At 40.9% G+C, this 23891-nt stretch overlaps 1 protein-coding gene across 2 annotated transcripts in view; it reads left to right on the forward strand.

The window, feature by feature from the left end:
- The window catches only part of slc9a1a (solute carrier family 9 member A1a), a 43816-nt gene that overhangs the window by 6289 nt on the left and 13636 nt on the right, over nt 1–23891 (forward strand). For both annotated transcript variants that reach the window (XM_034101995.2, XM_034101996.2), the window contains exons 2-5: nt 10525–10997; nt 12732–12982; nt 14729–14946; nt 22750–22952. In XM_034101995.2, coding sequence (XP_033957886.1) covers nt 10525–10997; nt 12732–12982; nt 14729–14946; nt 22750–22952 — 1145 coding nt within the window. The remainder of the gene's footprint in view (nt 1–10524; nt 10998–12731; nt 12983–14728; nt 14947–22749; nt 22953–23891) is intronic.

A 23891-nucleotide genomic window follows, 5' to 3' on the forward strand; every position in this document is an offset into this window, starting at 1 on the left:
ACAGCAAGGAGGGCAGTTTCTGTGGAGTGACCTGCCTTGAAACCAGACTGGTGCGGATCCAGAAGGTTGTTCTGATGGAGATAGCAGGAGAGTTGTCTAAAGACAGCGCGTTCAAGTGTTTTAGACAGGAACGGGAGGAGAGAGACAGGCCTGTAGTTTATAACATCAGACGGGTTGAGTGGGTTTCTTTAGGAGAGGGTTTACTGTTGCCTCCTTGAGACTGTTTGGAAAGTGACCAGAAGTTAGAGAAGTGTTGATGAAATGGGTGAGAAACGGTAGAATATCAGGAGCGATAGTCTGAAGGAGGTTTGAAGGGATAGGGTCCAGAGGACAGGTGGTAGGGCGGGCAGAGGTAATGAGGGTAAGAACCTCACTTAGAGAGAGAGGGGAAAAGGAGGTCAGTGTGTGGGTGAAAGGAGGGTCTGGTGACCCAGCGGTGAGTAAAGGTGAGTCAGAAAAAGAAGAGCGAATATCATCAACCTTTTTTTCAAAGTGGTTAACAAAGTCGCTTGACAGAAGGGAGGATGGGGAAGGGGCTTTGGGGGGGTCCAGGAGAGAGGAGAAGATGGAAAATAGTTTGGGATTGGAACAGGAAGATTGGATCTTATCTTGAAAGAAAGTGCTTTTTGCCTGAGAGATCGAAGCAGAGAAAGAGGAGAGGAGAGCCCGATAGGTTAGGAGGTCGTCACGGTGTTTGGATTTCCACCATTTCCGCTCTTCTGCCCGAAGGACGGTTCTATTAGCACGCAGTGCATCATTTAGCCAGGGAGCAGGAGTGGACTGACGAGCCTGCCGAGATGTGAGAGGACAGAGAGGGTCCAGAGAGGATGAGAGTGTAGAGAGGAGAGTTTCTGCAGCAGAGTTTGGAGGCAGGAGTTGGAACGAGTCAGAGGAAGGGAGGGCTGAGAGCACCGATGAGGCAAAGGTAGAGGGGGAGAGGGGGAGAGGGAACGAAGGTTACGGCGGACAGGTGCAGGATGAGAAGACATTAGTTTGTTATGTTTGGAAAGGGGTAGAGAGAATGAAATGAAGAAGTGATCGGAGGTGTGGAGCGGGTTTACAGAGAGGTTAAAAGTAGTGCAGTTCCTTGAGAATATGAGATCAAGGACATTGCCAGCTTTATGAGTTGGTGGGGACGGAGACAGTGAGAAAGCAAAGGCGGTTAACAGAGATGTTAGTTCGTCTATCTTCCCCGTCTGGAGGTTGAAGTCTCCGAGAAGTACAGCGGGAGGGCCAGTTTCGGGGATGTGTGAAAGGAGATGATCTAATTCCTCCAATAAGTCCCCCAAGGCGCCTGGTGGACAGTAGAGAACAACAATGGTTAATTGTATAGGATGGGTTACTGTGCCGGCATGGAATACAAAGGTGGAAGGAGTGAAGTTAGGTAGCTTGAAGAGGGAAAAGCTCCATTTGGGAGAGAGCAGGAGACCAGTGCCACCTCCTCTGCCAGTGGGTCTGGGTGTATGGGAGAAGGAATATGCTGTGGAGAGAGCTTCTGGGGTGGATGTGTTGAATGGAGTAATCCAGGTCTCAGTGAGAGCAAGGAAATCCAGAGACTGCAGGGAAGCGTAGCCAGAGATGAAGTCAGCCTTAGGAACAGCTGACTGGCAGTTCCACAGGCCGCCTGAAACTAGATGTTGGATGTCAGTGGAGCACGTGGGATAGACGAGAGCAGGCCGGTTATAGCGATTATGAGATACACGGGGCCAGTGATAATTGCGATAAGACACATAGACAGGAATGGAGAAAACACACATGATTATAGCATGAGGGGCTAAACAACCAAATAAAATAAAAATAAAACACCAGCGATATTTAGCTCAATCAAAGTAGGAGTTGACTCCCGCAGGACTCTAATGTCTTTGCCTGTCTGAGGCTGACGCTCCAGGAAAGTGCTGCCTAAAATGGACACCTGATTGCTGAGTTCTCACAGCTGTGGGGCCACGTCCCTTTAATTAGTTAACTCTCTGCAGCTGGTGGCCATCAAAAGCAAATCTAGACTGGCTTCCTCCTGACTCGTTATTGTCTTTTAAGTCAATTACATTAAACCCTAAGTTATAAAGTTATGAGTTTACGACAACAGGGCATGTTTGGATTTTTATTCGAGGGAAATAGTTTTTTTGAAGCTGTTGTTGGCCTGTGGAAAAATGTAATCATAAGAAATGACTGAGGAAAAGCTGCAGATAGAGCCATAAGAAGTGAATGCAACTGATTATTTAATGTTTAATGTTGTTTTTATAGGCAATCATTTAAGCTTTGTTAGTTCCAGGTTTAATATGTGCAATAAGTTCATCTCAATATGTTTTGCAATAAACATTGAACCAGTCCGGCCCTCGACTAGTACCCATTTCTTTATTTTGGCCCACTGTGTATTTGAGTTTGACACCCCTGATTTAAACCAACACTGGTCTTTCACAATCACCTCGAGGAGCACAACCATGTGGGTCCAATCATTCAACAATGACTCACAATGACCTTTTTTGTATAAAGAGCCCTGTTAGTCATGCAAACACCACATTGAAATACATGTGTTTCTGTAAACACAGTATGGTGTGTGGGTGGAAAGCCAGCTAACCACGATAACATCTTGACTTTTTGAAAAAGAATGAAATAAACGTATCACTGATAACTTTTTTATCAAAGTAACTCTTTAAACGTTTTCTCTCTTTTGTCCTTGCTTGGTCCGGTGTATTTTGGTTGCCAGCCATGTACAATTAGTAACCTGGCAACAGGCCACAATTCTTGGCGTTGGGAATGATTGTGTGTAGCAAGTACCAGGCCATGCTGACACTGGGTACACATTCAGAAGTGAAAGAGCTGTTACCCGTTGCTGCTTTTCAATAACCTTGCTGCATAAAGACTCTCAGGGGGGATAAAGACGCAGCACCTGCCATTATTGACAAGCAGCCAGGATGAACCGCCTGATTTTAAATGTCAAGGATCTGCTGGCATTCAAATCCTTTCTTACCATTCTTCTTCTACTCAGTACATCTCCTTCAAACATATGTCTTGACAGCACTGAAGTTGTGTGCTGTCAGTTGTTCTTTGAAGTGTACGGCCCTCCTTTTCACTTATCCTATCCGCTCTTATGGCTCTTCACATGATGAGCACTGAAGGCCATTATTGGAGTCATGTTTGAGAGACTTAAGAATAGGTTAACTGTCACCACCTATCCACCAGCCGGTTGAACATTTTAAGGCTCCATCCTCCAAGCTTTTTGTACCGGGCCCTGGATGTGTTGAGATTTCTTATATTTAGAAGAGTCAGTATTAAGACTGAAATAGCTTTTTGTCTCGATCTCATCCTTGTTGCCCACTATGCACAATCTTCACTTGTCCCTCCTTGTCCTCCATGGATGATAATGGGTCATTTGAGTCATTCTCTGATCCAGTGTTGAAGCCACTGCTCGAGGTTCCAGCAGTATACCGTTTAATCAATCCAGTCATGACCTGTGTGCTCCTTTTTTCCTCAAGGACTACACTGCCCATCTTTTTATTGAAGGTTATATTTAAATGGCAGAGCTTGGTCATTCAGTGTTATTAAACAGCTTCTGCTGGGGCGAGCCTGAGACTTAAATACCACATTTGTATTTATTTGAGAAATGTGAGGCATTGCTATGTTCTGAAAATTACGACCTCTGATAATATTACATTTGCCACGGTAACCTTGACAGGAAAAGGTTTGCCTTTAACAGTCTCTCCATATGACTTTCAATCCTCATTTTGAATTGCCTGATTGCACTTTTAATGCCAGATCTCCGTGGCTTCTATTCATGGCTCAGGATTCAGAGAGTGAAGGCTCGGAGCCAAAAGTACGCTGGCTCAGGTCCTATAGTTAATGTCATGGTCACACTTGACACAAGGGATCATGGGACTCCTTCTCCTCTAATAATACCCCCTGCCACTCTCTGGATCCAGTTATACTTGTTTCTTTTTCTCGAGCCTTGAAGTATGGGTAGGTCTATCGTGAGTCGTATAGAAACATTGTGCATTAATGAACAGAAGTTCTCCCTTTGGCTCCTCAGTGGCTCACTGCAGATCAAGTTTGGGGTGTATGGATTTGTTATACCCTGTAGTGTCTACAACTCGATGTAGTCCCTGTTGGTATTGCTGAAATTAAGCACGTGTTTCTCGTTTTTTATTTGAATTAGTTTCATTACATTCTCTGTGTCTGCCTATTAGGATTGAAACACACCATCAATTATTCTTAGGTAAATGTAATAAGTTACCGTCTTCTTGGACTCCTTCAGTTTCCATCACATTAGTCAGCTGTTACAGAGGATGTTTATCTTTCCTGTGTATAGCAGTGCTACCCCGCAGCCCGATGTCGTGCATATGCAACATGTTTGCAGAAATGTAGAGCACAAGGCCCCTCGGAGTCTGACTTGTAGAGGTAACTGCTCTTTGTTTGCAGATCGTGTTTCTTTGGATCCCATGTCACACTGTTGTATGCGTTGACATCAGCTAATTGGCTCCCAGCTGAACAGAACAGACCGAGGTCAACTCATAACAGGCTCACCTTGTTAAAGAGAATGATACATGGATAGGGTTAGCAGACCTCATATACATGCATAAAGTGTTGACAAACTCAAATCATTACATTTCTTTGCAATTCTTTACACGCATTTGTAATAAAGCAAGGTGATACACTGATATTGGTTCTCAGTTCATGGCATCATTGTGTACAAATACTGCCATGGGTATAATTTCCATTTTGAAGGCCTGTCATTGTTATCTTTTCTGTTCAGCCAATTAGCTTGCTGGAGCTGTGCAGGCCCACCGGTGTGATCCGGTGTCCCCCACGCCGATCAGAGATCTCTGCAGTGTTGTTGTCTCAAACACTTGGATGCAGCTTCTTAATTATGTAACAGTGTCTATCGGGGGTTAAGATTTGTGAACATAAAAGTTAGCTTTCATAATAGCAGCTTTCTAAATAACATAGGGCTTTGGATAGAATATAATTGTTGAATGTCATTATACATGTACAATGAGATAATAATAAATGCTTCTCCCTGACGGTGGCTTCGTCACTATGGGCTGACGGCTTCAGGCCGGGTGATGGGGCACTTTGTTGGCGTGATTGCACAGTATATGTTGTCTGTGGCTGATGATTGTGTGCACCTGGTGTCCTGTGGTGTCTCCTCCCCCCTCACCTGTGTCTTGTTGTGATGATTGGAGTGTGGGTATTTAGGCTCTGTTTCCCTGTCTGTGGAGGGGCTGGGTGTGTGTGTGTGAGATCCTGGTGGCTGCAGGATGTGGACAAAGAGAACAGCAGGATTGAGATTGTGAACTTTGTGCCCGTGTTTTTAATAAATGCTCACGTCGGGTTATATTTTTGGACGTTCTGCCTCTGCCTCCTTGCTTGGTCTGGGCCGCTCAACGGTCAGCTTCACAGGTGCCATCAAAACAAAAACATCACAACATAAGACAACAAATACACACAGCATACATACTTAGGAATAAGGAATAAAGGAATAAGGAATAAGGAATAAAGGAATAAAGTGCAGTAATTATTTCTAGGAGTATAAAAATAAAATCTGTAATGTAATAAATAATAATAGTATCTATAATAATAATAATAATAATAATAATAGTAATGATATATATGTACAGAGTCACATTGATTCACATGTTTTCAGGTGTTAAGAGCAATGATGGCTCTGAGTGTCCAAATTAGCTATTGAATTTATATCCTGCTACAAAAGCGTACCGTCACAATAAATGTCTGTTTCCTGTGTTTGAAGCAGCTATCACAGAATATCTTTGTTGAACCACCTTCCTGTGAAGCCTGTGTAGAGTAGTGGGTGGTAGCCCTCTTTAGACCATTGAAAATAAAGACCTCTTTACTATCCTTCCTCAAAGCACCAGGGCTCCAGCGGCATGCAGCTGCATAATCCACAGACATGCACTTGTTAGGTTTGTGTGCTGAAACACTAATCCTGTTGTCCTCAAGCGGAGTAAAAACACACACCCCCTACTCTGAATGTCTTCTATTCCCACGATGCTTAAGTTTCACATACTACAATGACAAAACCCTGCTACGTTGAAATGATCAAATACAGGTTAAATATAATTGTATTGTATGTCTTGATAATAAATGACATGTTAACTTTGATTGGTAATTTACTGGCAGCATTTGTGCAAGGCCTGACCATGACATAGCAAAGTGCTCAATGTGCTCATTAGTGAATATTAATTAGCTGAGCACCACCCTCATTGTGCAAACATAAGCAGACTGGAGCAGGCCTGAGTCGTGCCCCCCCCCCCATCGTGGCTCCTGTGCCATATGGTGCTGCTGCTGTCACTGCACCATCCATTCTTGTCCTGAGGAGCTTCAGATGTGTAGCTGTGCTGCTTATTGATGTGTTACCTTGTGCTACTGTGTGCTTTTAGCTTGTAACAGCTTCAAGGGTTACAAAATGTGTTTGCCATTTACATCTAAAATGATAGGGGTGGGTGGAACACATATTTACATGTAGTGGCTGTTGCTTCGGGCGGATGTGAAGAACAACGTGTTGGCACGCATCACATCAACATGATAATCCCTTTCCATCTCTAATATAATCACACCCATACTGCAACATACAGGTCTTGTCGTGTCAGTCACAAGGTCTTTAAATCCTTTTTGAATATAATGCAAAGCAGGGGCCATTTCTCACATGAGCTATGTTTCCCTTAGTATGAAATCGGAAAAAAGGGTAAAATTCACAGTGTTGTTGACGTGGCAGAATGATTTAAAGTGCTGACAGTATTCTTTTTTGTGTCTATTGAATAGTATGCAATCTACTATGAGTCACTCTCTACCCCTATGTGCTTGTTTAGCCTGTGTGAGCATGTAGCACATTTTGGTTCATATTTCTCTGTTTGTTTGTATCTCAGTGTTAACGCAGCAGCATGCGGTCAGCTGCTACAGTAACAGATGTCAGAGGGCTGCTGTAGTGTACAGTAAATAAAGCCGGAAAGACTTCTCACTATGGGACACATGCTGCTCTCTCTTTGAAGTCTTCATCTTCTTTTGTTGACTATTTATGCACAGGCTGCAGCTCCGTCACCTCATATAGCATGTCTGTGTTTTATATTTGTTTTAAACTTTGTTTACAGCATACAGTTATTCTCCCAGAGCATGTATCAAAAGTAGGTAAACAAATCTTCACTTTATAGAAAAATAGGTAGAGTAACAATGTAAACACTGCTTAAAGGTGGGGTAGGTAATTCACTTCAGAAACACTTTTTGTTATATTCCATGGAATGCTCTTAACATCCCGATAGCAATGAGTATATTAAATGCTTTGTCAATAAATACATAACAAAATGTCATCTGTGGAAGCCGTAGTACTGTAAAAAGCACGACCAATCATCTGAGACGGCCCGGCTAAAATAACTGGATGGCCTACCTGCCTGTCAGCCTTCCATCTGTGCACAAGCTTATCTCGTGCCCTCATTGGTCAAGTGTGCGTTTGTGTGTGTTGGAGGAGGGGCTCTGTAAGGAAGTCTGAAGGAAGGGGCAGATTTTTTCCGGTTGTGTATTTTCAAATTCTAGCGCACTCGAGCTGGTTTCTCCATTCGTACCTACCCTACCTTTAACACCAGGGCAAACACAATTCCACACAGACAGAAGACAAACCGACAAACCAAAAATAAACAAATAGACAATCAGTCAGCTAAAACTAAAATATCAATAATAAACAATACATGTCAGTACGGCAGCACCTCCTCCCCGCGACAACCCGTCCAGTGTTGGGACCCCTCCAAAATGCTGTGTTTTATATTTTCATGTGACACTTCACCGCAGCCCAGGAGTGAGGGTATTTATGTTCCCATGTTAACTTGTCAGACAATAAGGGGGGCCTTTTAAAGTCTAGCGACCTTTGTCATTTGTCCGTCAGTAAGTGCGTGTAAATCATAACATTAACAATTTGTCAGGAATCCATACAGATATGTTTGTGCTGTAACTTGTGTCTCAAGCAATAGCAGATAATTTCACAAGGTTATTTCAATAATGTGGGTCTCAGAGGACACATAGAAGCTGTGAGGTTCTGTTCTCTTTTCACATACAGCTTGTTCTTATTAAGTCCTATATGTAGGATAATGGCAGCCTTGTCTTGCTGAACATGTCATGTGAGATCTGTATACGATAAATATTTTGCATATTATTTCCATTTTTTCCTTCAAGAATTCACAAGGCCATTGTTTTAGCTATGTCACACCAGTAACTAATCAGCATACAGTGCCTTTGTTTCTTTCCACTACCTACATCTATAACAATGAACCACTGTTATTATGTAAATCACTGCTTACAATATCAGTTCTTTAAAAGCTCTCTTTTTTCAGGTTGTAGTCAAATTGAACAAAAGACAAATCATGCAAGCTCTGACATGTCTGCACAGCCTACACAGACATCTGAAGTATTTCCCTCTGCATTTCCTACACACGATAGCGATGGAGAATACTAATTTCCTGCTGTATTATCATTGATTTGCTAACATGTCACATACACTAGCTATTCTTTTCACCCAAGAGCTCTGCAGAAGTTAGAATTTGTAACAAGGGTGGTGCTAGTGCTCACAGAAGTGTGGTATGTCACAGCTCATTGCTCTTCTAATGTTGTCCTTGGCCAGAATTCAGTTTACCTTTTCATTTAGTCAGAAAACCAATAGATACAATTCCAGTTAATCGTAATATCACTCAGACGGAGACAAACAAACGTCCACTTACAAATTCTCTTAAGGCAGGGGTGTCAAACTCAATTTCATCACGGGCCACATTCGCATTATGGTTGCACTCAAAGGGCCGGTTGTAACTTTAAGACTATATAAAAATACATAAATATTTAATATATATATAAACTAATGTATTATATTACATTATTGCCTTTGCATTGGATTATTATCGGATAGGGTAATAACTTCATATTTAACTACGTCTGAAAGCAGAAGTCTAGTGCAAATAATTGCAAGTCTCTTCAGTGAGAATGTCACAAAATGATTTTAAAAGACATTTTGAAATCTGAGAAAAAAAGTCAAATTTGAGATGCATTGTGGGACATGTAGTTTATGGGCAACGTGCTTCTGTAAATCACCATGTAACCGTATTATAAACATATTATATTCTTTGCAAGCTATTGTGGGGCCACATGAAATGAAGTCGCGGGCCGGATTTGGCCCCCGGGCCTTGAGTTTGACACCCCTGTTTTAAGGCCTAAAGCAAGGGATCTCCAATAGAGTCTGTCTGCAGACCGCAGCAAGGAGGCGTTTCCTATAGGGGCGTTTCCTATAGTGAACGACGGGAGCCGGCTCTCGCCCGCGAACGAGACGTTTTTTGTTTTGTTTTTGCGGAGGGATCTAGATCGGCATGAAGGCACATTATGCAATGTGCAATGTGGACATTATCCCGCTTATTACACATGGCCACATTCTCAACAAAGTAACGACATGACTCCCAATAATAATTGAAATGCTTTTATGGATTTAGAAAAAGATTTTATTGATTTAAAAAATAGTTTTTTGTATTGATTTAAATTGACATGCATCCGCTAAGAAAAGTAGTCCGTTGTTACTGTTTGAACTAACGTAACAACGGCAGGAACTGCTTCTATAGTGTTTTTGAGGAGCTTTTTGATTACAGATTTGAAAACATCGTTGCTTGCTTTAAAAGTAGCACAATTCATTATGTCAAACCTTGAAAGATATCCCTGCCCTAATGCCAAAAGTAACTGGCAACTGAATATATGTCGCCGTAGCTATGATGTCTATGTCTGGACCGCTGCGTAAAAAGGAGGGTTTCTGACCCATTACTTCTCTTCCTACTTGTTGTCCCCCTCTTCTCCCCGCTGCAGCCTAGCAGTTGATCTCAAAGCACGCTCCCCTCTCCTGCAGGGAGAAAAACTATATTTATATACTTTATATAGGTTGATACAGTAGCCCCTTTTTTAAAATAGTTTTTATAGGTGTTTCCATTTGTTTTGTGTAGCGTGGTTCTACAAGCAAGTCAATGCATTCATTGGGTGGTATCAGAGAGTTACACGGGTCTGTAAATGCAATGAAAACAATTGGCCACAGCAAATAATTTATATTAAACATGTAATTTTTACTTTTGAATACTTTAGTACAAAGGATGTCTTGAATAATGTAAGTGATATATGTGTACACATATAAATCAGTCAAAACAGCGCTACATTTGATTTAATTAAAAGGTATAATATGTGGTAAACTGAAAAGCCCTTTCGGAGCCGAAAGAGCCGGCTCTTCTTGGAGAGCCAAATGATCCGGCTCAGCAAGAAGAGCCGGAATTCCCATCACTAGAACAATGACTTCTTCTGCAAGGATTTATAAAAGCAGCTGGATAAAAAAAGTTAGGAAACGCCCCTATAGGAAACGCCCCTATAGGAAACGCCTCCTTGCTGCGGTCTGCAGACAGACCCATCTCAGGGATCCGGCAGTTGATTTCCAGATAATTCCCTTCTTCCTGTTCTACGTCTCCAAACATGCCACTGAATTGTATCTGCTTGTCTCATCCATTTTCCCAGGGTTCCACATGATACCTCGTGTGTCCAGCATTGTGCCAGAGAGCTGCCTGTTGATCACCGTGGGTCTGCTTGTGGGGGGGCTCATCAAACTAGCTGGAGAAGACGTCCCCCCAGTGCTGGACTCCCGTTTGTTCTTCCTCTGCCTGCTGCCGCCCATCATCCTCGATGCCGGCTACTTCCTGCCCATCCGGCCCTTCATGGAGAACCTGGGCACCATCCTGATGTTTGCGGTGGTGGGGACCCTGTGGAACGCCTTCTTCATCGGGGGTCTGCTGTACGCCGTGTGTCAGATCCAGCCGGCCAATCCCTCCATCCTTCACAAGATGGAGCTGCTGCCCTGCCTGCTGTTCGGCTCCATCATCTCCGCTGTGGACCCTGTGGCCGTGCTGGCTGTGTTTGAGGAGATCCACATCAATGAACTGTTGCACATCCTGGTGTTTGGAGAATCTCTGCTTAACGATGCTGTCACTGTGGTGAGTGACCGCCACACGAAATATGTGGCTGGTAGCAGACTTTAGTGCGTTTTTTCTTATCAGACAATGCCTTTATTGTTTTGTCAGTTCTCCAATTTGATTTGATTTGATTTATTTTGAATGTGTAAAACAATAATACAAACATTTAACATGAGAATTATTATATAATACAAAATTCAAAATAAAAAAATATTACTGATTCTAAATTATGTGTAAACAAATAATCTACTTCATTACACATCCGAAAAGGGGTGGGAAGAAGTTTACATTTATTTAATCCCACCCCTTCTGCCAAAAACAAAATTATTAACATATATATTATTTTTAAAGAAATACATTTTCTTATTGAAAAAACAAAACATAAAATAACAAATAAATAAACAGTAAATAATCAAACAAGCAGATAAATAAACAAACAAATTCATAACCGAGGTAAATGATATTCAAGAAAAGATAAAATAACAAACCAGATAAATAAATAAGCTGCAAACACCCAGTTATGATTAAACAACGTCATCCCTATATCTTGTTAAAATCTTTAAAATCTAAAACTTTTTTTAAACAATACAAAACCAATAAGGTACGCTGGTAGATTAGATTCTCTGTATGTACACCTTTGGTTGTATCCCTGAGAGGCTCCTGAATGATTAGATCAGCCCTAACTGCGTGTCAGTTATTACTCAGCTCTCAAGTTTCAGATTCAAGATTCAAGGCTTTATTGTCATGTGCACAGTAGCTACAGTGTACATATGGCAATGAACAACTTCAGTCACAGGCTTCTCCAACAGTGCAACATGAATATATAGGACATAAAACAGATACAATAGTGCAAGAGAAACGTCAAGATATTCTCCCTCTGAAACACATAAGATATTTGTAACCCTTTTTACAAAGAGGGCTTCTCATTGACACAAATTAAAATAGTGCTGCACAGACGTCTTTTGTTATCAGATTTATTTCCATATTAAAAGTTAATTTAGTTCTTATAACCTTGGACTAAAGCTGTCAACACACAGCTTCTGATTGACTGACTAGTCTGTCACCACTGAATTGTCCTCGGCTCACAGAAACACAAACGGCTCCACTACAGTATAACGTTACCAACAGCGCTAGCATCATAGCTTTGCAAGGCACTGACTTAAGTTTCCACAACCTTTGTTTCTGACATGAACTATCACAACACTTATGTAAATTATACTTCGCCAAGTATTTCCATAACCCTGCTCATTCACCGTGGGCCTCGGTCATATTCAACTACGAGTTTGGCTTCCATGCACACTTTATCAAGCTGGACGGCACTGTGCCATCATTGGCTCAGGCACGTTAGTCGAGGACCCACAGAGAGCGCGAGCAGAGCTTATCAGCCTTAAAGCGTTTGGCATTCATCTGCATGATCATCCTGCCTGGCATCACATTATGCCTGTCATACATATATTCCCATAGTGAGACACTTAGCGAATCATAACGCATATCTATTCTTGCAGAACATTTAAAGGATGTGCGAAGCCTTTTAAATATACAACAACACAATCTATCATTTTTTACACGTTGTGGATTTTAGTTTGCTTTGACATTCACCCTGTTTTTACATGTTGACGTCTTTAATCTTTCTTCCTCTTTTGATCACAGTCAGAGAATCAATACAGGTGCATTAAATGACCTCGATTTTTTTTTAAACTGTCATCCCCCTGTTGCTTTTTCTAATAACTATTCACACTCCTCATCCTCTCCTAGGTGTTGTACCACCTGTTTGAGGAGTACACACGTGCCGGCATAGTCACGGTGCTGGACTGTTTCCTGGGAATCATCTCCTTCCTGGTGGTTGCAATCGGAGGCGTTCTAGTTGGAGTCATCTACGGGCTCCTGGCCGCCTTTACCTCCCGCTTCACCTCCCATGTGCGGGTCATAGAGCCACTTTTTGTCTTTGTGTACGCCTACATGGCCTACCTGTCAGCTGAGGTGTTCCAACTCTCTGGCATCATGGCGTAAGTGTTTTATTTTTGTATTACTCAAATGTTCCTTTGCAACCACTTTATCTATTCCAAAGTAATGTGCAACTTAGGATAATCACCAACAATAACACAGACATTTCTAGAGTAAATTAATGAGTTTCATCTCATTCATCGTAAGTTAACCACAGTTTTTTTATTGTTTTTGACACCAGCAGCATTTATCTAAGCAACTATTGGAAGGATTACAACTACATGTTGTACATGTATGACACAAATCAGAATACATTTGTAGTGTGCATTCAGAAGACGTCTTTTAAAGCCTTTTCTGAGACCATGCATAGTCAGCATTGTTTGTCCTGAATGGTTAAGACTTGTAGTTTCGTGCTTTAGATCCGCACTTACACATGTCCAGCGTATCATGTGCGCTCTCGGAAATACTCCAGCTGTTTCAGTGACATCCCTCTTGGATCACATGTTTTTGGTATGTTGATATTTCCTCAGTGATGACATGTCTCGGTCAATATCAGCCTTCCGAGTGCAAGAACAATCTATTTCAGTCATTGCCCTATAACAGTACCTCAGCTGTACACCGTGGCATACTACACTGTATCCCCAGTGGTTTCATAGATTGAACTGATCCAACGTCACTTTAACCAAACCTTGATTTATAGGCATCCCAATATTCTCTGACATGCTGTTTCTCATCAGCTCCTGCAGTTTCAATCCTTCTTCGGTTTAAGGTGCTAGGAGTTATTGATGTTGCAGACATGGAGTGATGATATACAGAGTCCCCTCTCTGACTCAGGGACGAATCATTTGTATTTTCAAGGACAATCTTTTCCAAAGCCTGGGGCTCTTTTCTATCAAAACTAGATTTGTTGTGGTGTTTACAAAGTAGAAGAGAAACTGCTTGCTGGTTTGAATTCCTTTCATCGTCCCCTTAAAGCAGGGGTGTCAAATTCAATTTCATTGCGGGCCACATTCGCATTATGGTTTCACTCAAAGGGCCAGTTATAACTTTAAGACTATAAAAAAAGATACATATATAACTATAATATATATAAAATAATGTATTATATTACATTATTGCCTCTGCATTGGATTATTATCGGATAGGGTAATAACTTCAAAATGAACTACGTCTGAAAGCAGAAGTCTAGGGCAAATAATTGCAAGTCTCTTCAGTGCGTGTGTCACAAAACTAAATGCATTGTGGGACATGTAGGTTATGAGCAACGTGCTTTTGTAAAGCGGCATGTAACCGTATAATTAACGTATTGTATTCTTTGCAAGCTCTTGCGGGACCACATACAATGAAGTTGCGGGCTGGATTTGGCCCACGGGTCTTGAGTTTGACACCCCTGCCTTACAGCTTTGAAAACCAAACCAATATTGACATGGAGTAGGAATGAGGTGACCGCTGAGCAGCTGCTGGACATGAATGGCGTTCATTTCGAGGCTCCACATTTTTGACATAGACACATTGCCTGTCCAGAATGGAATAGAGAAGTGGTCCCTAGACAAGGAGGAAGACATTTTTGTTAATGTCACATGTTTACAAAATCAGTGTACAAATAGTCACTGTTGATGATGTCTTAAGTAAAACCACCACTTCCTCCTTTGACATTTAAATATGAATCCTACTTCATCTTAATTGTTTAACAGTGTTTCATTTTAGTTGACAGACATCCAAGCATTAGCACATTTGGAAACATTGTTATCCAAATAGATGTTTGTTGATATTTCCCAGAAGTCAATGTTTGAATCTTCTCCTTTCAGGTTAATAGCATGTGGAGCGACGATGCGACCCTATGTGGAAGCCAACATTTCCCACAAATCCCACACCACCGTCAAGTACTTCATGAAAATGTGGAGCAGCGTCAGCGAGACTCTTATCTTCATCTTCCTGGGAGTGGCCACGGTGGACGGACCTCACCACTGGAACTGGACCTTCGTCACCGTCACCGTCCTTCTGTGTCTGGTGTCTCGGGTCATAGGTCAGCTCTAGTGATTCTCACAACTTCCTCAAATGAAAATAGTGTTTCCATGCTGGGGTGTGGAGTGTATGGAGGGGAAACGCTTAATCTGCATAGGAAAAAGTGTTTTAAATCTGACATATTTTTCGGGGTTAACTCATAAAACATATTTTTGATTTGTCATTGACAGAGCTTATATGCAAATCAAAAAGCAATTCTCAAAAGATATAAATGCATCTTTTTGAAGTAAGGTCTAATTTACCCAAAAAAGGAAATCAATGCGAGTAAAAGGAACTTCTAAAAGAGGGAAGTGGAAACACTGACAGGAGTTAATGTGGCCTCCATGTTTCATCACACAGCTGTCAGTGTGTGTAAGGGAAGCTCCAAAGAGGATTTCCATGTTGACTTCACACAGCGTCACAATCCTTCTGCTGGTGATTTGTCATACTACAGTGTTTACAGGGGGGGGGGGGGGGGTGTTGTTGGGATATTGCATTTTTTTACATCCTCTGGAGCAGCGAGAGGAGCTGTGGATTATTGCTATTGATTAATGCATCAGTGTTTCTTAGGGTCACAAACACTAAACTCATCACAAAAATGAAAGTGTTTAGTTTATTTAATAAAAGAGCACATGTTCAATGTGAAAAGGGACAGTAGATATAGATTAGTTGCTATTTGGTGCTATAAATATGGATTATTTAAAAAAATTCAGGGGGAGCGCAGCGCCCCGCCAAGACAATGGTAGGGGAAACACTGCCACAGTTAATAGTGCTGCTGGAGAGACAGAGAGTGATAGTGGAGTACCTTCAGTCCTGCAATACAGACGGGCAAAATCACAAAAAGAAGAGCTGATAGCGAGTAAACATTTTTACTGTCATACTGGGCTTGGGCTACTTTCTTTTTACTGGCCCAAGTCAGACCTAGTTCATTTATCTTCTCTTCTTTTATTATCATCATATCTGCCTCTGTGCTGGAGACCATACATATGTCATTGGGTTTCAATTATACATTATTAATGACAAAAATATTCATTACATTCTCTTATGTCAAGAGTTTATTAACCCCTTATGAGCTTCATTAACCACAAACTCTCTGAAGACTGGGGCTGCTCGATTATGGCAAAAATCATAATCTCGATTATTTGGGTCAATAATTGATATCACGATTATTAAAAACGATTATCCATTTACTTTGAAAACATCAATTTATTGAAAATAAAATTGTGAACAGTATGTTTTTAACAGTTGATTACTCTATACTTTAAGTATAATTCAACTGAAAACACAATACAAAATTATAATAAAACAAATAATTAAAAATATTAAAAATAATAAGTTTTATTTCGATTACGTTGTTTTCGTAATCGTTGCAAGCCAAAATCGTAATCGAGATTAAAATACGATTAATTGCACAGCCCTACTGAAGACAATATCATTTTACACTAGATCTGGTCATTGTAAAATGTGACTGTTTTATGCGAGGATCTTTTTGATAGAAACAGGCTGGATTTGCTTTTAAATGCATTTGATTTAGTGTTTTTTCTTGGTAGTTCAGCCAGGAGGGCTTTGTAGATGTACAGTTTCTTTTTGTCCTGTTGGTGCAGGTTAAGCGGCTGCAAAAGCCGTGCAATCGTTTTGTGAATTCGCCCCTTCATTTATTTTGTTGAGAGCTGATGATGCTTTGAGCAACATTTCCAAAGACAAATATGCCGTCTGTGACTGTGGATTGTTACAATCAATTATCATGCACATCTTACTCGCATCACATGAACACATCACATGAACAGTATCTTGTGTTAGATACAATATATATGCAGGTTTTGGTTTGTTTACTATAAATCACTTCTGCAGTACTTCTTTTAAAACTATTCTTAAAGGTCCCCTATTATACTGTTTTTCATCTATATATTATAGGTCTCAGATATACACAAAACATGTCTCTGAAGTGTTTGGCTCTAAACACCAAACAGATCATTGTAGCATTACCCATAATCCCCTCTGTTTCAGCCCTGTTTCAAAAGTGCTGATTCTGTGTGTTACTTTAGATGAAAATAAGGAGCCCCTCCCCACGCCCCTCTGAGAGATATATTTGGTTAAAAAGAACACAATGGTGCTCTAGAGCAGTGGTTCTCAACTGGTGGGTCGCGACCCAAAAGTGGGTCGAGGACGAAGAAATTGAATTTTTTTGGGGGGAAAAGTCACAATTTTATTTTAAAGGCCCGATTTTCTAACGCTGTGCATGCAGTAGGCGTTGGAATGGAAGTACCGGAGACCATAAATGGTTTTGAAAACTTCTGTCACGTAGTGATAATCTTCTCAATAAAATATCTTTGCTGATGTTTTTTCGAGTCTTCTGGCCAATCAGAATCAAGATTGTTGCCGGAAGTCCCCACGGAGAATAACTTTGTGGTAGAACTCTTCTTTATACATCCATGGGTACAACTTCAGATACAAATTAATAATGAAATATGACCCCCGGTTTGATGATTGACAAGTCACAGAACAATGGGAGCTATCTACCCTTACCCACAATTTAAAGTAAGTCACACAGACTATCTCCTCTTTACTCTTCTCGCAGCAAGATGTCAGAACAAAGTGAAAAACAAACAATGTCATAAAAATATTATTAACATGTCGGGTAGTAATAGATTTATTTTCTTCTCAGAGTACCAGAATGCGTAGTTTATGTTAGTATTTCTAAAAATCTCCTGGGGGAGAATCCCCCCAGACCCCTCTGCTGGGGTTGGGTTTTCAGCATGTGTGTCTTTTTATATAGTTCAGCTTTGATTCCATCATCTCATTAAACCTTTTTTAAAAGCATACTTTAGTTCTGTGAAGGGATATAAGGGATATATGCACTGTACTTCACTTTTATTAATATTGTATGCTGAAAAGCGTATATTACAGCACGTTTTTTTGGGGTAGATAGATTTGAGTGCTTCAAAATGTTGGGTCGCGATGTACTGACCAAGTAAAAAGTGGGTCCCGAGGCCTGACCAGTTGAGAACCACTGCTCTAGAGGAGATTCAGGTGATAAGGTGTGTGTGGGTTTTGGCTAATGGTTACACAAGCCAAAAAACAGGATCAGGACAGAAAGAGAGAGAGTCTTTTTTTCTGAAACTTTCAGAATCTCTTTACACTGAGGGGACACATGTTTGAAAGTACACAGCCGAAAAGAATCCGCCCCTTCCTTCAGACTTCCTTACAGAGCACCTCCTCCAACACACATGAACGCGCACATGACTTAGGTTGGCTATATAGTTCAGGGGAATTGTAAACCATACGAAACAGATAATTACCTGTCCAAGAGAAAAAGAGCGACGACAGCGTCAGATTTCAACTCGGTGTGTATGGGGGTTATACTTAGAGCATACTTTATTGATTTCCTTCACTCAAACCCTGTCATCGCACAAAAGACAAACCAAAGAGTAACCGCCCTTACGGGACGCTGTAATAAGTAAAGTGAACGCACCCGCAAGGACACCTGGCCTCCTATTGGTTGAGGGATTTTGACAGGATTGTTGCACAAAAGTTTCGAGCGCGCACAGAATAAATCTGAGAGCAGAATATGGGCATAGATATGTCTCATAATTATTTGACCTTAAGGGATATAGGCCTACACTGTGGCCCGAAAGCAACTGCTCCATTATCTACATCTTACATTATGAATATATACACAAAAAAAGGTTTACAAATATCCAACCTTCAAATTTCTTTTTTAAATCAACACTGCTCTGCACACTTGCTAAAGAACATTTGTGTGTAAATCTCAATTCATTTGTAGGGCTGCGTGAGTATGGCCAAAAGGAGTCAATCTCACTGTAAACTATTTAATCATCACCAAATTCTGTGTTATTATGACCAATCATAACTCAGCTTTATGCAGACATACATTTAGCATGGTGTACAGGGCCGGTTCTTGGCATAGGCGGTCGCCTAGGGCGACATTTTGACTGTTTGCGCTCATCCTAATGTTCGGCCTTGATGTAACAACATTCATAATTAAGTCAAGGTAACACCCTTTTCACCCCGGTTACACTTTTCATTTCCCCTGTACAATGGACGCTGTATTCCAAATATTTCCAAGGCACTCTTTTATAATTATTGGGATAAACAGGTTTGAAATCATTTCAATGTATACTATAGGACAGTAAACCAACAATATCGTTTAAAACTTGAGAGATACAAAAATATGTATAAATAAATGTTAACTAGGTAAAATAAAATATGAATGAACAACAACAAATAAAACAAGTTGCATTTATTTGCTATTGGCTATGGTAGGTTATTGGTTATGTTCACATATTTGGTTATTAAAATGTAAACCAATCTTTTTCATATGGGTGTTTTACGGCCCGTCCACACAGCGGCGTGCGTTGCAAGCTTCACCATTCACTTTGAATGGGGTGACGTCACTTTGCTGGCGTGGCTCGCTGCAAAAGTTGAGCAATGTTCAAGTTTTGAAGCCACGGCAGAAGCGTCAGCCAATCGAATCATATGACAGTACAAGCTCTAGCCAATCAAACCGCTGCTTGTATGTCAGGGGCGGGAGATTCATGTGATTGGTTGTTGGTTGAGTTTCAGACACGCCCGCCGGGAAGCTTCAACGCACGCCGCTGTGTGGACGGCCGTTAGAGTTGTACCCCCTAGATCAGGTCTCTAGTAATGTGTGCTCTAAGTGCACCAGATTGAAGCATGTTACTTTAAATGTTCAAACATTTCTCCCCGGGGGGCATACCCCTGGACCCCCCTAGAGGATGTGATGTCCTCACCCCAATTAAACATGTTCATATAATACTGAATACATTTGAAGCCTTTTTGATGTATATGACCTATGTCAATACGTTTCTGTTTTTGTAGTGCATTGGTCTTTTGTAGAGATTTTTCATTTATTTTTTATATATTCTATTGTGTATTCCTTGGATACTTTTATTTGTTCTACTGAACGATTTTCTGGCGGGGGGGGCGCCAGCTAAAATCTCGCCTAGGGCAGCAAATTGGTTAGAACCGGCCCTGATGGTGTAGGAAATGGGCTCCGTGTTACAAGACGGGTCGGGGGTTTGGCGGTACCACTGCGCACACACACACACACACACACACACACACACACACACACACACACACACACACACACACACACACACACACACACACACACACACACACACACACACACACACACACACACACACACACACACACACACACACACACCGCTGCAGACTCTCTGCACGAAGGAGCCACGGTGCTGCAGCTCCTGATCGGAGCAGAGACACACGTTCACTAAACGGAAAAAAGATACCCTGTCACAGAGATCTGCTATTTTAAATTTTAAAGTCAACACATATCGACCCTAAATAAAGTCTACATTAAGAACGAGAGATGTTTTGACATTATGGCTTAAACAAATGACAAATGAGCGAGGGCGATAACATCAGAGCATCGTCCTATGTGCCGGGGCTGAGCCCCGGACTGCCCCGGCCCAATTTAACCCCTGGTTTGAGGCCCTATTTTATCAGTATGTCTGGACTGCACAGCAGTTACAATGGTCAAACTACATTAGAACAGAATTGTCCCCATTTTGTCTTTAATAGTTACTAACATTAGATATTTTAATGAGATATGGACCGCAAAACAAAAAAATGTCTTAATTTTTTAAATTAAGTCACCGAATGCAAGTAGTCGCCTTAGCTTATTTTGTTATGAGATGTGAATTACTGTTCAATTTAGTTGATGTAATAATCATTTGGTTTTTTTCGGGGGGAGGCCCTTTTTCCAGTTAAGAGCAATAGCCCCTCCAAATGTCTGTGCACGTCCCTGCTACCTACCTATCTGCCTGCCTGCCTACCTACCTACTAGTTGTTTTGTTTGGAAAGGTTTTGTCATTGTATTGCTCTTTACCGGCACCTGCAGAGCACAGGACTTTACATTGTACTTACAATTTTCCATTGTAACTTTGACCCGCTTAACTGAATACACAACAAACAATGAAGAAAGAGTTTTATCTGGGCTGCTTCGCTGCCAGCTGCTCCCCTCGGGATCCGAAAGTGGCGTATAGCCTGCACTTCAACATCAACGAAAGTGCTCGATATATGCTGTATTGAACACAAACTAACTGTATCACTATAACATGATGATGAGGGTGATAGTGATAAAGAATGCATCTAACGTTCCGCTGTTCATTATAATAAAAAAACAGAGCATTAAACAAACCATCATGCTCTTACTTTGAAATCATGCGGAAACTGTGGGTTTTCTCCGGAAGTTTTTCCTTGTACGATGTGAGGGTCTAAGGACAGAGGGTGTCGTGTTGTCATACTGATATTCTGTACACACTGTGAAGACCACTGAGACAAATGTAACATTTGTGATATTGGGCTATATAAATAAACATTAATTGATTGATTGATTGAAATGTCATCAGCAGGCCATCACGTGGTTTCCGAAAATAACCGAGTGACACGAGTAGATTTTAGCCGAGACCGGCGGAAAATATGTCTCAAAATTCCGTGTGTGTAAAAAGACGATCCACGAGCAGAGATTTGAGATCCGCAAGCGCATTTTTGGTCGACAAATACAAAATGGATTCACAAATGCCTGATCGAAAGTTGTAAATGTTAAAGAGATAATCACAGATCTTTTTTTTATTTGTGAAAATATTTAGCGTATTTGCAGATCCGTTTTACATTTGCACATTTATTTGTGAGTTTGCAAATCTTTTAAATGCATTTGTGGATGGTGTTTTACATTTACAAATCACATATTTACACACAAATTATTTTTATGTTCACACAAATAATTATGAGACATATCTATGCCCATAGCAGAACAAATCTGTAAGCAGCAATAGGCTACTGTATATCTGAGTGCAAGCGTACAGTTTGAGCAGAAGCAGAGCAAATCCAAGTGCAAGCAGGCACTATTTGAGTGCGAGGACAGGGTTTGAGGGAAATAAATACATAAAGTATGCTCTCAAATTTAAATGCCACGCTCTTGAATAAAGATAGGGAATAACCCCCATAGGTGTGTTCCATCAGTAGTCGCCATCGTTGAAAAGCAACTCCGATATTGACTGGTTTGAATTCTCCAAGTTTCCACTTTGTTTTTGTTCCTAATTTGCTCCGTTACATTATTTCTTTTGCCACCAGTAGACGATGTTGAACCTAACTCTGCCATGGTGAAAGTGGCCACCTGTTGCTGGCGAGTCATTGAAGTACTGCTGCAATGCACGCCCAATGACGGCACGCCCAATGAGGGCACGAGATGGAAGGCTGACAGACAGGGCGGAATTTTTTGTATGGATTTTTTGTCAAAGCACTTAAGATATTCATTGCTATCGGGATGTTAAGAGCATTCCATGGAATATAACAAAAAGTGTATCTCGAGCCGGTTTCTCAAACTTACCTACCCCACCTTTAAGTGTTTTTTCAAATCCTCCTGGCAGCAATTGGTTTCCATGTACTTCAATTTGATATTACATTTAAATTGCATACTTTGGTGGAGATTGGCACTCAATTAAAATAACGTCATGTCTGTAAGTAGAGGTTTAAATGGGCAGCAAAGCATGACCACACATCACTTATGGGGCAAAAGCAGATATGAATTTAATGGATTCGCTATGTCAAGAAAGGGTCAACTTTTTTTTTAAGCATGTTTTTTTGGTTGTAATTATAACGAAAACCTGCTGTGTGAATCATGAGGGAAAGCGTTAATGTGGTAGTTTTTAGCAAGCACTTCTGGAGAGAATTTTTTTTTATCTCTGCAGGTGCCATACACTCAAAGTCCCAAACCCAATCTCACTTTCTCATTTCACTGTCCTTCCCAGGTGTGGTTGGTCTGACCTATGTGATCAACAAGTTCCGCATTGTCAAGCTGACGACCAAGGATCAGTTCATTATCGCCTACGGTGGCCTGCGAGGAGCCATTGCCTTCTCCCTCGGCTTCCTGCTGAAAAAGAATCTCTTCCCCATGAGGGAGATGTTCCTCACAGCCATCATCACCGTTGTCTTCTTCACCGTCTTTGTTCAGGTATGAATATGCAGTTTATGTTGTCCGATTTAAACAAACATTAGAAGGAGAAAACTTTGTGTATTTCTTTGTCTGTCAGTCTAATTACGCACCAATTTTAATGAAACTTGGTTGAAGGATTAAGCATGGTTTAAGTTAGCACCCATGAGGTTTTGGAGCAGTTCCGAATTACTGGGCTGATACACAAATTATCTTTTACTTTCGTCAACATTGCATACTGCCTATTTATGTATTTTTTCACGCAGTGTCTGGTTAAATCCATGTAAATGCACTCTCAAGTTGAAATGTGTTTTCTTAAACATCTTTCTCGTGTCTGTTGTTTCCACATTACGACTTAAAGCTCATGAACACAGTCCGACTTCCTAACACTGAATATAGGAACATCAGGAGCACCTGAATCCACCATTGGCCTTAGTAAGAGTCTGTCCAAGTGCAACTAGAGTTATGCAATGTTATTATGAACACATTCAATGCACCATGCAAAGAGATACCCACGCATCAAAATGAATCTAACCCCGGAATTGTTCTTTTACTGTTGGTCGTATGGTGCACTATTCCAAGTAATAGACAGTAATTTATTCACATGCTTTGTTTGTTTCCCACTTATTTGCCGTTGTCATCACCAACTATATTGCTTTGCAAAAAAGTTCCTTTTAGGTGTAGTTTATTTGCCTAGCAGGTCTAGTTTGAATTTCCACTCGCATCACTGGAAAAAAACAATCTATCTCAGAACAAATGTTTTATTTGCAAACCTTTATTCCAGGCCTGTGAATCTCCCTAATTGTAATGGTCATGCTGAGGATGAGACATCAAAGGAACGCTCGTGTATTTTCAGGAAGACGTTAATTTGCTACCCTGAATAGAACAAAAAGATTAATTTCACACATCAAGTCGATAGGCTTTCTTGGTCTATTTCTTCTTAAAAAAAACAGTTTCAGC

This window comes from Pseudochaenichthys georgianus, chromosome 16 (assembly GCF_902827115.2).
Source record: "Pseudochaenichthys georgianus chromosome 16, fPseGeo1.2, whole genome shotgun sequence".
NCBI lineage: Eukaryota > Metazoa > Chordata > Actinopteri > Perciformes > Channichthyidae > Pseudochaenichthys > Pseudochaenichthys georgianus.